Below are 16,360 nucleotides of genomic sequence, written 5' to 3'. Positions count from 1 at the left end.
ATAAGAACCACTCTAGAAAGGGTTCTCAAAAAGACAAAGTGGTAAGTGTTCTTGTAGGTCAAGACCTCCTACTAAGAAAAAGCAATATCGGTCAAGATCTCCCACAACCAGAAGATCAAGATTTATTTTCAAGAAAAGTTCTAAACCAGCTAAGCAATCCAAATGCTTTATTTGTGGTCACACTGGTCATTGGGCTAACAGATGTCCCAACAAAGGAAAGAAAGGGATCCAGAAAAATATTGCAGAAGTTTTGAAATCCTCTTATGACCCAGCTGACTGGGACCTAGTTTCTCAAACTGATTCTGATTTCGAATGTTTTTTTGTACATAGTACTAATTCAGATAATAACTATGACATTGCTGAAAAATTCCAAAAAGTTTCTCTTTCAGACAGTAATAGTGACAACATCGAATGTACATATCTGTCTAATTGTTTTGTGTTTTCATTTTATGATCTCCAACATCAAATTGAAGAAATCCAGAGGCAAAAGGCCTCTCTTCATCCCAGCTTGATTATTCCTCAGAGACGTCTCTAAGAAAATATTGACTAGTTGCAGGCTTCTATTCCTCACAAAATAATTGATGGAGAAGAATTTGAGATTTGAGATTGGCATATAACACCAGAAGCATCACAAGAATCCACAGATAATACTACAAAAAAATTATTGGATAAATTTAAAATGGTAGAAGAAGATCTCCAAAGAGACAAAAACTAGATGAAGTAGCTTGCACAACGGATTCAAGCCAACATGCAAGAATTTGATAGTCTGGATTCACAGTTTGTTTCTTCTACTTTCCTTTCCTCTGAAACTCATTTAGTTAATACAATAATGAAGACATTCATGCCATCAATGGTATTGATGATAGAATGGTCATCCGTGTAAAAATAAAAGTACCAGGCTACAAAGAATATACTCTTGATGCTCAGATTGATACTGGAGCTATGAGCAGTTGTTACAAATTCAAGGCCATTCCTGCTTATTATTGGAAACCCACTCAAGTCCAGTTTAGAGCAGTTAACAAACAACTGATAAAGATTCCATATATTGCTCCAGAATTCCCAATACTCTTAGGTTCACAAGGAGTATATGTCAACTACATAATTATGATATTAGTGCTAATATTTTACTTGGATAGGATTTTATGAAGAAATTCATGCCAATCACCATTGAAAAGAATCTAATAATTTTCAGCATTGAAGGAGACAAGGTGTAGGTCCCTGCTAAGAGTAAATACACGCTTAGGATAAAACCATGATGAGGTAAGCACTTTTGATGAAGTAGTAACAGATCTTTCCAAAATCCAAAAAAATCTAAAACATGCAGAAATCCATGGCCCTTCCATTTTGTCTGATATTGTAAACAAATTGAAAAATGATTGTACAACAAAACACCCTGACGCATTCTGGTTCAGGGAAAAGTATTTTGTTTCACTTCCATTCCAAAGAGAAGGCTCCATTAAAGCACAAAAGGCATCAAAAAATCACATGAGCCCGTCTGAACAAGAGCTTTGCAAAGCAAAAATTAATAGTTTGATAGAAACAAAACTGATAGAACCATGCAAGAGTTCTTGGGCATGTCCAACTTTTTATGTCAACAAGCACTCACGATGAAAACATGGAAAAAAGAGGTTAGTTATCAACTACAAAGCTCTGAATGAAGCTCTTGTGCCCATTAAATATCCTCTGCCTAATAAAGAAATGTTGTTATCAAAGATTGCCAAAGCAAATGTGTTCAGTAAGTTTCTTAAAAGTGGGTTTTGGCAAATTTGCATTAATCCCGAGAATAGATATAAAACAACATTTGTGGTACCTGGAGGAAAGTTTCAATGGAAAGTTATGCCATTTGATTTGAATAATGCTCCATCAGAATTCCAAAAGAGAATGGAAGATCTTTTCAGAGGTTATTCTTTTATTATTGTTTACATAGTTGATTTGTTAATTTTCAGCAAAGATATTAGTGAACATAAGAAACACTTAGAGATATTTTATCAGGTTGTTTTCAAGCACGGTCTAGTTCTCTCTACCTCCCCATATAAGTTCATCATTGTACAAACCTGGATTGAGTACTTCAGTTTAATCATATCCCAAGGGGAAATAGAATTACAACCACATGTATTGAATTCTTTATCAAATTTTCCAGACTATCTTGCAGATGTCAAGACTGTGAAAAGTTTTTTAAGATGTTTAAATTACATCAGGCGATTTTATCCAAAGCAAGTTGCAGATGCAAAGCTTCTGCAACAAAGGTTAAAAAAGGGCAGCAGTTGGAATGATTGGATGACCAAAGGAGTCAGAAATATAAAGCAGAAAATCAAACAGCTACCACCTTTGGCTCCTCCCCACAGTGACCTACCATTCATTATTGAAACAAATGCCTCAGATTATTATTGGTCAACAATCTTATTGCAGAAACATGGCAAAAAGGAGGAAGTGTGTGCATGTGCCTCTGGCACATTCTCAGAAGCTGAAAAAAATGATCCTTCTTCCCATAAAGAAATCCTAGCAGTAAAGAAAGGTATAAAAAGATTTAGGTTATTCCTTAAAAGTGTCCACTTCATTGTTGAGATAGATCTCAGGCACATGAAAGGAATGTAGAAAAACAAAATGTTTCTAGAACAAGGTAATTCCAGAATTTTAAGATGGGTTTTGTGGTTATATGGATATGATTTTGATATCATATATAAAGCCAGTAAAGAGAATTATCTTGGAGACTTAATGACCATAGAAGGAGCAATTATACTGACAGAATATGCACTTAAAAAATTTGAATTTGGCAAATGTTCATCATCCTCCCAGAACAAATCCCAAGTTACATTATGCTCTTCCTTCCATTATTCCTTTTGTGTGGATTTTATTTTAGGAAAAGTTTTGTCTTTATCGATGGAAATCCAGAAGATCATTCTTGAGAAATGGTTTTGGCTCTCAGATACAAGACACAAATATGATATTCCATTAGCACCGATCAAAAATAACCATGCATATTTTGGTGCAGTAAGATATCCATATCACAGAATTGTTTACATTTATGATCCTAATCTGAGATGGATAGATTATTATGCCATTCTTCAATATGCACGTGCCTATGAAAGAGTTTCAATCATCATGTATTGTGAAGACATCATGTCTCCATTTAGTCATTGGAGTAGTTGGATGAATCTCCTACTTGTTTCATTTGTTCCCAGAAAAGAAGATCAAGGCAGGCTCTGTCAACAATTTTCCCTTTCTATTTTATATAATGACATGCAAGATGGAGCAGAAAGATATGATATATTTGAATTCGATTTATTATATCAAGGCACCAACAGGGGTTGAAATTAACAATATCATTATTTTAACTTGGTCACCAACCGAAAGGAGAAATGAAAGCGCGAGGAGATTGGGGTTAGGGTTTCGAGCCCTGTAGAGCTCCTGGTTCGGTGGCGAAGTTTCATGGTGGTGACCCTCATGAATTGTTAGTGTTTTTCCCGAGTCTATACTCGGCCACTAGGTCTCTCATCTTCGCAGTTTCACGTAGCTTTTAGCGATTACTGTCGGTTAGTTGTTTGAGCTCCCCAAGGCAGTTTGTGGTTCCCCTCTGACACTCTTGCAGGCAGCTATCAGCATAGATTTTAGACAAGCATGGAGGATAAATCCGTTTCTTCAGCTATTCCGTCGGAAAACGAGCCGATTTGGGTGTAGTCGGGGACCACTGTGGATGATTTTTTAGTCTTCGACCATGAATTAACAGCTGAAGTCGACACACTGCCTACACTCTCTCGGCACATCCCGTCCATCTCGGCTCTGGTTGGAGGGGCTGCTATTCGAGATTTCACAGGTCCGCAACTAATCACTGGTGCACAAGCAGAAGTTACGCTTTGGAAAGACTCGGCTAATCATACCATAGGGCAAGAACAGGGTTCGATTCCTGTGGATATTGTAGGGGGAAACCCTTGGTGGAGGACCCATTGACTAAGGTAGGTCGTCAGTAGACTCATACCCCGTCGCGGAACTCCGACAATCCTTCCACTAGCAATTTTACAGATATTGGGGTCATCCCGAGGCTCTTTGACAACCTCGGAGCTAATGACCCTCTGACAGACAAGGTCCAGGATACACACGAGGCATTACAGGAGGAAACTTCGGCTGGAGACATCCAGATAGGGACATCCAAGCGAAAAAAGCGCCTTCCTCTGAGAAGCAGCGAAATATTTCTTAAGCTTGCTGAGGACACGACGTTTAGTGAAGCTATGGATTTGGAAGAGAAGGTACTGGTGGGGCGTGTTAGGGGCCGTCATTATAGTGTGGAGCGGCTCCAGAAATGGGCTATGGAGGTCTGGGGACACCACCTGCCGGAACCTCCTAGGGTTCAGACTTTTGTTCGTGGGTTTAAATGTCTAGCCCACACTAACTGGGATCTCTCCACGATCTGGCACATAGACCAGGCTCCGGTCCTCCTCCGAAGATGGACGCCTATGTTTGACCCGGAACTAGAAAGGGCAATGGCGGGACTGATATGGGTGTGTCTCCCTGGTCTTCCTGTCCATTTTTGGACCGAGCAGATTTTTAAACAAATAGGGGATGCCATGGGCAAATTCCTGACCTATGATGACTCTTTTATTTCCTCCAGGAGAATGGCATATGCTAGAATATTGGTTTATTTGGACCTCACAGATGGGCTTCCGGATTTCATCAACATTCAGTGGAGGGGTTTTGCGAGAAGGTAGCCGCTGGACTACGAGGGAGTCCCATTCAGGTGTCGTCGCTGCCACAAGGTGGGGCATTTATTTTAAGATTTCCCACTTAACAAGTGGAACAGAAAATGAGTTGAGTGACACTCCCCACATATTGCTCGCGAGCGGGTGGAATAGGCTCAAGATGACTCGATCGACGAAGATTTTCCTCAAGCTTAAGTGGATATCCAGAGGTTGGCTTCCCCTCGCTTTGGTGGCACTACCACACTCTTGGGACCTATTTTGTGCTCTCCGACACCTGTTCTCAGTGCTCCGAGGAAGCGTGGTCGGCCGCCGCATAGACCCTCGCCTTCTGTACCTGGACCGGCTGTTGTTGCCTCGGGGGACTCCAATACTTCGGGTATGCAATCCTCCCATACTCCTCCCTCTCATTATATTTCCGATGTACATGTTTCAAATTCTCAGTTGTTCTCATTTGAAGCCCCTATTCATAATGCATTCGAGGTTTGCCCCCCTGCCCTCTCTTCCCCTCTCCTCCCCTACCACTGTATGCACCCCTTCCCCTCTACCCTCGACTCCCATGTCATTGGCTTTAGTTCCTAGATACATCACCCAGTCTTGTTTGAGGAACATGGACCATGATTTGGTGGGCCTTGATATACTCTACCCTCCACCCTCATTCAAGGCTACCAAAGGCCGTCCATCTGAATTTAAAATCGGCCAAGCCCAAGCCGATGTCGACATTGCTTTGGGAAAACAATCTACCATTCCCAAGGTTCTTAGAGTGAGGACAACCCCTTCTGATCCCCCCCATGAAGATTCTATCCTTCAATTGCAGAGGGCTGGCTAGGCCCGATAAAAAACTAGCCCTTCGCCATTTACTTGCTGCTGAAGTTTTGGACATCATCTTCCTACAAGAGACTCTGGGTCCTGCATTGGACATTACTCATACACTAGAACATATGCTACCTGGGTGGAGATTTTCTGGTTTAGACGCCCATGGCCGATCTGGAGGCCTTGCTGTGGGCATTAATACCCATTCTATTGTGGAAACCAAGGGCTGGGGTGGTCAGGGTTTCCTTGGAGCAGATGTTCTCTCTTTGGAGCTGGGGCTCTCTTTCAGGATTATTAATATTTATGGGACTTTCCAAGACTGCCCTAAATTCTGGGATCGCCTTCTGATGATGAATCTTTTTCCAGCTGAGAACCTCATTATTGGAGGGGACCTAAATTTTTCTATTGGACATGCGGAATCCTGGGGACTCCAGGCATAGAGGGATCCCCTCTCGGACTACTTTTCCTCCATTTTGGAACAGCACTGTTTCATAGACATACCAGTGGCAAAGCTTCATGCTACATGGAGGAACAATAGAGTGGGGGAAAATAGTCTGGCTAGGAGGCTTGACAGATTTCTGGTCAAGGAATAGGTCATGGACTTGGGGCTCAACATCACGCACTGGGTCGGCTTGGGTGGTCTCTCAGACCATCTTCTTATCTTTCTGGAATTGGATAATGGGAGAGACAAGCCGAAAGGGCCTTTTAAATTCTACTCTGCCTGGCTCAAAGATGAATCATAAATCAGCATGGTCACTGATTATTGGAAAAGGAACCCTCCAGGGGTAATAGGTACAGTCACTGCTAGCTTTATCCACAATCTAACTGAGGTGAAGAAGATGTCCAGGGATTGGGCTCATAATAAAAGATTACAGGAGGACCTTGAACTCCGACAAATTGAGATAGAGCTAGGGCTCTTTGAGCAAGATCTGGGTGGCCTTTATAGCTCCGAAGATCACAAGCACCATATCTCTTCTCTATATTTGAAGTGAGGGATTATACTCAAGAATAGAGAGGAAACTTGGCGTTTGAGGAGCAGAGCCATTTGGGTTAGGGAAGGGGACACTAATACAAAATTTTATCACAAATTTTCTCAAGGCAGGAAGGCCATTAATACTATTTGGCATATGCAAGATGGTCAGGGGGTACCGCGGACACATTCCCACAGCTTGCCTCTCTTGCTAACTCACACTTCAAATCTGCCTTCTGGGACACCAGAGACACCAATTTAGTAGAGATTATTAGAGTTGCACAGCTCTTCCCCAGGTACGTGGAGCCGGAAGATGAGGAGGATTTGGTTCGGGAGGTCACTATGGAGGAACTGGAAGCCACTTTGAAATGGTTCAGTAAAGAAAAAAGCCCTGGCCCTGATGGCTGGACGTCGAATTTTACCTATCTTTCTTTGAAGTGTTTGGGACGGATCTTCTCAAAGTTGTTGAGGAGTCTCGGACCTCGGGATGGTTGGAGGTAACCATCACCTCCACAATTATAGCCCTCATTCTGAAGACAGATAACCCCAATACTTTTGATGATTTTCGTCCCATTTCGCTTTGTAATTGTTTGTACAAAATTATTGCAAAAATTATCACTAATCGTGTGAAGCCTATTTTATCTAAGCATATCCTTCCTGAACAAATTGCATTCCTGAAGGACAGACAAATTCATGAGGCGATTGGGACGGCTCATGAGGTTTTACACACCCTACACTGCAAAAGAGGTAAAAGTATGATTATGAAGGTGGACTTATCAAAAGCTTTTGACAGGGTTAACTGGTTATACCTGAGGATGCTTCTTACCCATCTTGGTTTTCCTTTCTCATTCATTAGATGGATTATGGGCTGCATATCTAACATACCTTTCAGTGTTTTGGTTAACGGGAGTGCCACACCTTTCTTCACCTCGGCACGGGGACTGAGACAAGGGTGCCCTTTATCCCCATTGCTCTTCCTTCTGGTTATGGAAGGTTTTAGTAGAATCACATCGGAGGAACATAGACGGGGTAGATTAAGGGGCATTAAAATCACGGAGAACTGCATCCTTACACACCTTCTGTTTGTGGACGATGTGCTGGTCTTTCTCAATGGCAGCGTTGGGGACATCACAGTGATCAGGAATATATTCTCCTTATTCCAGAAGGCCACGAGTATGCTCATCAATGAAGGCAAATCCACTTTGACGGTCACGACTTGCTCACAGCATGAAATTAATTATGCACTTGACAGATTCCACTTCACGAAGTTGGATATGGTTGAGGGTTTGAAATATCTGGGGTACAAGTTGAAACCAAATGGGTACAAGATTGCAGATTGGACTTGGCTCATTGCCAAGCTAGAGAAAAGGTTAAGCATTTGGTACCATAGATTCCTCTCACACGCTGGCCGTTTGACCCTCAACAAAATTGTTCTGGAAGTGACTCAAGTTTATTGGATGTCATTGGCTTGGATCCCTATAGGCATTCTTTCCAGGATACAAAATATATGCTGCAGATTTTTATGGAGAGGTAAATAGCCAAGCAAGATATTTGCTTGGGTTAAGTGGGATGCGCTCACCCTTCCTAAGAAATGGGGGGGTTGGGGCCTCAAGAAGTTGGATGATTTTTCATCTGCTCTGGCTACGAAACTTGGATGGCAACTGGTGGTTTCGGATAGCTTATGGACCAGGGTTGCTTACTTGAAATATATTGCACCAGCCCGAGTTGTGGATTGGATCAGAAGGCTGGCTGGTCCCTTCACAGGAATTTTGATTATATGGAAGGCTATCCTTAAGGCTTTGGATCCCATTCGCTCTGGCATTACCTGGAGAATTCAGTCGGGGAACAATGTCCGCATCGGCATAGATCCATGGATTGGTTGTGGTGAATCGTATAGACTGCCTCCTGGTCTTATTGAACACTTAAAGGAGCAGAATATCACACACCTGGCTCATGTTGCAGACGTACACAACTCTACCTTTCTACATCAGGCTTGGAAATCTGTTGGTCAGCTGAATATCCCACCACTTTGGAGGCAGCACTGGCGGGTTTTCACTCAGACTCTTTTGGAGGCACATATCCGTATCACAGAGGGGGAGGACGAGATTATTTGGGCCCTGGCGAAATCTGGGAGATATACACCCAAGGAGGGTTATTTGGTCCTGGCTAACCCGCATAAGCCTCAGATCATTTTTCAATGGTGGAAGCTCCTCTGGAAACTCAAAGCGCCTCCTAGATCTAGAGTTCTTATGTGGTGCATTTTAAAGAACAAGATCCCCACGGGGGATAATCTGCTAAAAAGGGCCTTTTATGGCCCTCACTGGTGTCATTTTTGCCATATTGATGGGGAGTCTGCTTCTCATATCTTCCTCCACTGTCCGGTAGTTCGTAGTGCATGGCAACTGGTGTCTAATGCTGTCCCCTCTAAATGTGATTGGCTTTTTGACTCTCTAGTTGAGGCCTGGGATATGTGGTACTAATTTGTTTTTCCTCATAAATTGTGGAACCTACCCCTATTGTTTTGCTTGGCTATTTGGATAGCTCAGAACCGATTGATATTCCATAACATCCCTCCTAGATGGCCTTGCTTGGTGGCCATGATCAAAGCTGACTATGATCTCATCCCCGAGGACCCTTCTTCCCCCCCGCCCCGTTCTATCTCCCTGGAACAGATCATCCCTGGTAGACCTTGGGCATACTTTGATGGGGCAGCACAAGTAGATGGTTGTGGTGGTGGGGCCATTCTACATTTATCTGAGAGGCACTCATACAGTCTGTCTATGGGCTTTAGACGGGGCACAAATAACTTCGCAGAACTTTCAGCTGCTTATCATATCATTCACTATGCATTGGAGAAAGGCTGCACTGCATTACAGCTGTTTGGTGACTCTAAGATTGTCTGTGATTGGTTGAATAGGGCATCTGCTTGCAGGACTTTCACATTGAGACACATTCTTGATGAGGCTTTAAGATTGATTTCATTATTTGATTTTTTTTCCTGTAATCATATATACAGGGAGCGGAACATAGAGGCTAACTGTCTTTCCAAAGAAGGTGCGATCAGGGAGCAAGGCAACTAGATGATTATTGAACAGATCAATGGAGAATGCCACCAGTTCTATCACAGGCCATTTATGGACATTTTGATATAATTTTTTGAACAGACTTATATATTTGTATATATTTTCTATGATGTTTTTTGATCTGATATGCGACCATTGCATTTGGTATTGTTCACGTTTTTTGATATTATCTCCCTGCGTGGATCAAGATAATATTCTTGGTGGACTTTTTGTCACTTTTGACTGTCCTTCAGACTCGGTCTAGGTTCTTTGCTGTGTGGTGGGGGTAGCTGTTTATGGCCTCCACCGATGTAGTTTTCTATGATAGATATTTCAGAATATGCTAATGGATCCACAAAATGTAATTTCTAAAACTAATGAAATTACGAATTTTCCATGGTAAAAAAAAATCAAGGCACCAACATGAAGATAAACTAGGATAGTACTTCTCTTACAGGTTATAATTTTACAATTGAAATTGACTATTTTGGTGAAGTAGGAATTCCCCCCAGATAAGCTAGATCCATTCATGTGTTTCTCAGCTTTTTCAGCCAGCTTCGGAAGGGAACCATCATGGTTACAACAACTTCTTTGGTTAAGTCTTGATAGGTATGTTGAAGAATACGAGTCTGACTATGATCCTGACTATGACTCTAACTATAGCCCCAAGGCTAGTGACCAAATCTTCAAAGAGATTTTATTTTAGGCTTTTGAGGGTTCTCCTTAAAAGAATCTCCTCTGTGTTGATAGTCATTGTGCCTAGTTTTAGGCTTTCGAGGGTTCTCCTAAAAAGAATCTCCTCTCTGCCAATAATCATTGTACTTAGTTTTTCTTTCGCGGGTTTCAAGATATTTGAATATCCACTATGTATAATATTTTAGTACATATATGATTTCTTCCATGAAGAAATATCTAGTGTATATAACCTTTTAGTACATGCATTATGGATTTCGTGGATTCCCTCATTGAGAATCTCCACTTTGTATATATCATGAAGATTTTATGTGATATGAAAGTCTCTTGGGGGATGGGAAAGATTCCAAAGCTTGAGAAACACCCCGAGGGTCCATCCTATATAAGGAAGCATTAGCCTCAACTCAAGGCACTTGTAAATTTCTGAGTATTTCTATAATAGAAAAGAAGTTCTCTTTGAGTTTTATGTTCAAAACATCTGCATTCGGTGTTCTGTGGTCTTTGAATTTGGTGTTCTGTGATCTTTGAGTGTTGTGATATTTGAGTGCTGCATCAGAGAATTGGAGGGTGGGAATTTGAAAGGTAGACTTGTTTTAGTAGTGGTTAAGATCCTACCCACTTATTTGGTCAGGGTATGAGCGGAATGATGTAATTTGGTTCTATTTCATCTTTGAATAATTTTAGATATTTGTAATATATATGGCAGTCTTGTTATGTCCAAAGAGAAACTCATCATCAATATTTTGGGTAATTTGGAAAATGGAATATTTTGATTTCTAATTCCATTATTTTCGACTTTAATTCAATTTACAGAAATACTCTTAAGGTGTTTCTCTCATTTCATTATGTTGTACAACTATACTAGTTCTCTAGTACACTCAATGTACAGAAATGGCTATAACACATCCTCAATGCACTCTCCCATTTCACTATGCATTTCTATAATGCATTCAATGTACAAAAATGGATGTCAAAGTTTCTTTTGTGATTACTAGTTAGCTCGAGGAGGACTCACCATTAAGATTTGCTCAAACAAGATTGTTTTAAGTGATGTTAAAGATTTTATAATAATCTTGTTAGCATTGCAATATTTTAGTTCATGTTATTATTTATTATCTACATCTATTACCGAAAAGATGATGGCGACGATGAGAAAAGGAACCGAAAATCGATTTCAGAACCACTTCGGAAATGGGGGGTAGGGTTAGTGTGCTCATTATCCAGATTGTATAAGAAGATGTGCATTCTAAATTCTTTTGTTACCACCTAAAGAGAACAAGGAGTATTTTTAAGAACATTCTGGTGGGGAAGAGGGAGGTCGGATGCTCGTTATCCATATCGTTTAAGAAGATGGGAATTCTAAATTCTTTTCCTACTAGATTTATCCTTTTGAGATTCTGGTTGCAACTTTATAGAGGGTGAGATGAAAATCAGGGAGTATTTTTAAGAAAATTTCCAGAGGATTTTACTTTTAAAGGCTATGTTCCTCTATGTTACGCCTTTATTGAGATTTTTAAACCATTTTTTCCCAATAAGGCTTAAATTTAAGAGATGATTTAACTTTCTAGGAAGATAATTCCCCTTGTTGGAGGAATTAAATGCACCTACGAAAGAGTTGAAAAAATAATTTTTTTTATGGTCTGGATGATTTCTTGGTAAAAATTTTACGAACTGTACCTTGTGCTTAATCCGAGGAGCTTGTTAATGCAGGGCTTATCAAATTTTTTCTTAAATATGTTAATATGGATTTGCAAATAACTATTCCTTGGATAATCTAAAAGGAAAAAGTTGAATTTATTAAGGGCAAGTTTGAATATGATTGCTGGGGATTTGATGCCTTTTATGACAGATCAATGAGGAAACACTCTTTTTCTCGTGGGCATTTTTCATGTGAATAGTCGACTTGTTCCTAAATGGAATTAAGGGCATACTTATCCTTGATATTGTTATAATATATTTTTGGCTTTGGGGATTGACCAAAATTTTCTTCTTTTAAAGATTGATTTTGACAAACATTGTGACAAGTTTTAATGGAACTACACTTTTATTATTTTGGATTGGTTAGGGTTTGATGTATTTGATCAGAAATCAATGGAGATACTTTTTTTTGGGGCCTCGATGACTATTATTTTGAGTTTACTTCCAATCTTATTCTTTTATGATGATATATTTGGCAAGGCTTCTCTCTAGTTTTTTATCTTTAATGTGATCATAGTTGATTCTCTAAGTTATCTTTAATGTGATTGTAGTTGATACTCTAAGTTACTTGTTGGAGGCAATGAGAATGCAAGGCTAAATAAAGGAATTGTCTAACTTGGCAAAAATTAACTACCCACTACCTAATGTTCACTTTGTGGATGATTCATTGTTATTGCCTCAATTAACCAACAATATTTGGTGGGCACTATTATATGCCATAAATATATATCTTTATTATTATCTAAGATGACCCTTGTATGTGGTTGAATCATAAATAGAATCATATAAAACCATGTGAGATCATGCGTCATTTGGGCATTCCATTCAGTATGCAAATTCTTTATTGTTAATCATCATTGATTAGTGGATGTGGATAATGATCAAGCTTGAAAAACAAATCAAGCCTACAAGACAATCAATCTTTTTCTTGGTAGGAAGCTTATGATTGTTAGTAGAATTCCAAGAAATAGGTGGATTTATTACTTTTATTGTATGTTCCCTTCTCAAATAGCATAAAACATACAAGATGGTGCTCAATAATTGTGTTTAGGGCAAGAACCATGGGATGAAAGGGTTTCCTTAGGTTGCACTTTATCTAGGGATCACTTATTAATTAGGCATCACAACGTAAGATCTTAAGGTGTTTCTTTTACTCTTAAATGGTCATGAAGGGTGATGCTCCATAGCTACGTCTATCATTTTCATGTTCAAGACACATATCTTTTAAATGCCCCTTTCATCTATGTGACATCGATAATGGTAAGGCCTTCACACTTTTTGGGGCTTCTCCACTTTCATGTTGCATGTAAAATAGTACTAACATTCTCAAATGGAAAATCCTAGGGACAATGTGATGCATGGTATATGGTGTCAAAGACTTATTTGGATGTTTACATATCCAACATGCTAGTGTCGTTTCTCAATTATTTATTAATTTTTGAGACTATGCCTCTAGACAATATTTAAAAATAGTGTAAGTAGAAAAACTATTATGGTATTGTGACTTCTAACATCATTTCCCCGAACTAGGCCTCGCTCATTTCATTGGTTGTCAAATACTAAGTGCAGAAATAAAATGGATATGCATGCACCATAGCAAACAAACAACACATGATTTACATTGGAAAAAACCTTAATGGAGGAAAAACTCTAGTTAACATGTACTGCCTTATTACTTAAATACTACAACATTTTCAAACATTACCAACCTAGAGATATTGTGTGCTCTAAATGGACACATGATTTACATTGGAAAATACCTTAATGAAGAAAAAACTCTACTATTAACATTCAATGTCTTATTACTTAGATATTACAATATTTTCAAATTCATTACCAACCTAGAGATATTGTGTGCTCTAAATGGACTAATCATATAACATTACATTCATTATCCATAATAGATTTATGGTCATGTATCATGTAGTTCTTTTCTCTCCTACTAGATTGTTGAATAACACAACGAGTCATATCCTTATATGTCTTACTTTGCTTGGATTTAGGTTGGGTGTTTAAATTTATTCATATTATCGACACCACTTTGATCTATTTAGTTTTCTTTTAGGCATCCATTCTTTCTCAAATTGCCAATGCATAATATTCATATATACAACCTTCTATTTTGTCTCTCTACAGCTTTGTGGCATTATATATAGATTTAGTTCAATATGATTCGTTATGTCCTCGACCTCCAGCTGAGCAACGCTACCTCACCATAGCCTCAAATATGTCAATAATTTATATCATTCATGTGGAAACACATTTATTCAAAACTGAATTTCATCAATTAAATTCACTAATAATTTTGTCAAGCAATACTACGGAAACCTAAACCTGAATTTCCCTAATAAATTCACCTATATATCTATGAAAGTGCATAAGCTATAATTTTCCCCTAATTGAACTCTAACATTGAACCTCTTAACAATGAATACATATATGGTAACATATAATTATCATTAGAATATTAGGGCTCTTCCATACGTAAATTTGAATTCACATTCAATGCAATAATTATATAGGACCAATAAACAACATACCATTAAAATACAACAAAGAATTAGTATGCATAGCACCAAGAAAACATAACACTTCAATATCGAGTGGTACATTTGGCACAACATATATAACAATAATTATAAACAATTAATTACGTAACCCTGAATCTAGGGTTCATAACATAATTTCCCATAATTATTAAACATGGAACATTAATATATGACTCATAATTATAAGTTAGCACAACAGAGATATAAGAGTGCTTATCTGTGCAAAATGTCTGACTGGGAATTTTGCACTTTACCAAGGGGTCACGTCGTAATTAGGCATCTTGGACATCAAGTCTCAAGGTGGTGCTCTTGTTATTATTCCTTTAGTGGCTCGAGAATTTTGCACTTTACCAAGGAATCGTATCTTAATTAGGCATCCTGGGCATCAAATATCATCTTGATCTCAGTCTAGTTGATTATAGGGGGGAGATTACCCAAGTAATCAATTCATATTTCAACCAAGGGATGAATTATTGGAATTACAGAGGAATGTGAGGAATTATAATGTGGAATTTGCACTAGGATAGGTTTCATTTTTTTATACTTACTCCATAAACCATCATGATTAGGTGGAGAAGGAATGTTATGAGAAGGACAAAAACATCAAGGGTATTTTGACAATTCATTAGAAGAGTTTTATTAACAAAAGGAAAGGATGATTGATCCACTAAATAAGTTAGGACAAGAGCTCAGGTTTGATGGCGATAGGGGGCTAGGGGTATGTTTGAAGGAAGTTTCGAGTGTATACATGTTGGAGATCTCTTGTTGTATGTGAAAGCCCTATATTTTAACACTTGTCCTCTTGGTAGAACTGTAGGTATAGCTTGAGACATTGAGGAAATAATGGATGGTAATGATTCATGTCTCCTATGTGATAAATCATTAAGCAAAGGTGGTGTAACACACCCTCCCACCACCTTGGGCTATTCTCATGTACTGGAAGGTGTTACATAAAAATTAAATTGACCTCTATGGTCTCATTATGAGGATGGGGTGATAAAAATCCTCAGTTCCAAAAGTTCTCAGAATTAATTTCTAATACCACCGTTGGATTAGACTCATTGAGATATTTTTGATGATATAAATTGTATATTGATATGATGCCTGGATAAAAGTTACAAACATTTAAAGATCAACCTTTTAGCTCCCTTACCATGTTAGTAACCTTCCACGTGGATCACCAAGTAGCATACATGGCGCTACCACATCAGCGCACACTTTCCCTCATCAACGCACCAATAGGATTGTGTCAAGCCCAAAGGTGAACAACTCTCCAAATTGGTGTGACACGATAGATGTCAGTTGACAGACATTCTTCCATTACACTTTTTGTTAGTTGTGCCTAAACTTGGGAAGGGCACAAGAAGACCTTCACTAGACAAAAGGTGTAGATCTTGTTAACTAATGGCCAAAACTCCATCACCCCGACACATATAACATGTCTGGTGGAGGGTTTTGGCTCGCACTCTGCAACCTAGGGTTTTGGCTCGCCTCTGCAACGGCACATTATGCATTTTCTCTGACTCCTCTCAATGAACGCCCACCTCCCAGTGGAAGCAGATTGCTGTTATACCCGGGTCCGTAATGGCTTTCCCCTAGGGGGGGGCTTCAATGCCTTCCCCTTCACTAGAAAGTGATCCTCAAGCAATGAATATGACCAGGCCTTCGGGACCAGAACAGGATGACACAGACAAATGGGACCCCATGATGCAGGAAACGACAAAAGATTCCACTGTGCAGTCTGACAGAAGCAATGAAGAACAAGAGGGAAAGTCCAAGCAATAGGAAATGCCAAAGATTACCTCAACGACATGCAGACCCATTGCAGCTGAAAGACCCAAAATAGAACTTCCCAGCCACATAATCAATAGTCAGATCCAATAC

The 16,360-nt window shown here is 39.3% G+C and overlaps 1 protein-coding gene across 1 annotated transcript; it reads left to right on the top strand.

Annotated features, from left to right (window-relative positions):
- The first annotated feature begins 9,071 nt into the window (after positions 1-9,071).
- Positions 9,072-9,554, top strand: LOC149196685 (uncharacterized). Its single transcript, XM_089408386.1, has one exon. The coding sequence runs from the start codon at positions 9,072-9,074 to the stop codon at positions 9,552-9,554; it is 483 nt and encodes a 160-aa protein (XP_089264512.1).
- The last annotated feature ends 6,806 nt before the right edge of the window (positions 9,555-16,360 follow it).

The sequence above is a fragment of the Pinus tabuliformis genome, chromosome 2_2 (assembly GCF_031772625.1).
Source record: "Pinus tabuliformis cultivar Carrire ecotype Pingquan chromosome 2_2, CPIR1, whole genome shotgun sequence".
NCBI classification, from domain to species: Eukaryota; Viridiplantae; Streptophyta; class Pinopsida; order Pinales; family Pinaceae; genus Pinus; species Pinus tabuliformis.
The sequence above is the reverse complement of the archived record's forward strand: the minus strand, read 5'-3'. Positions and strand labels throughout refer to the sequence as shown.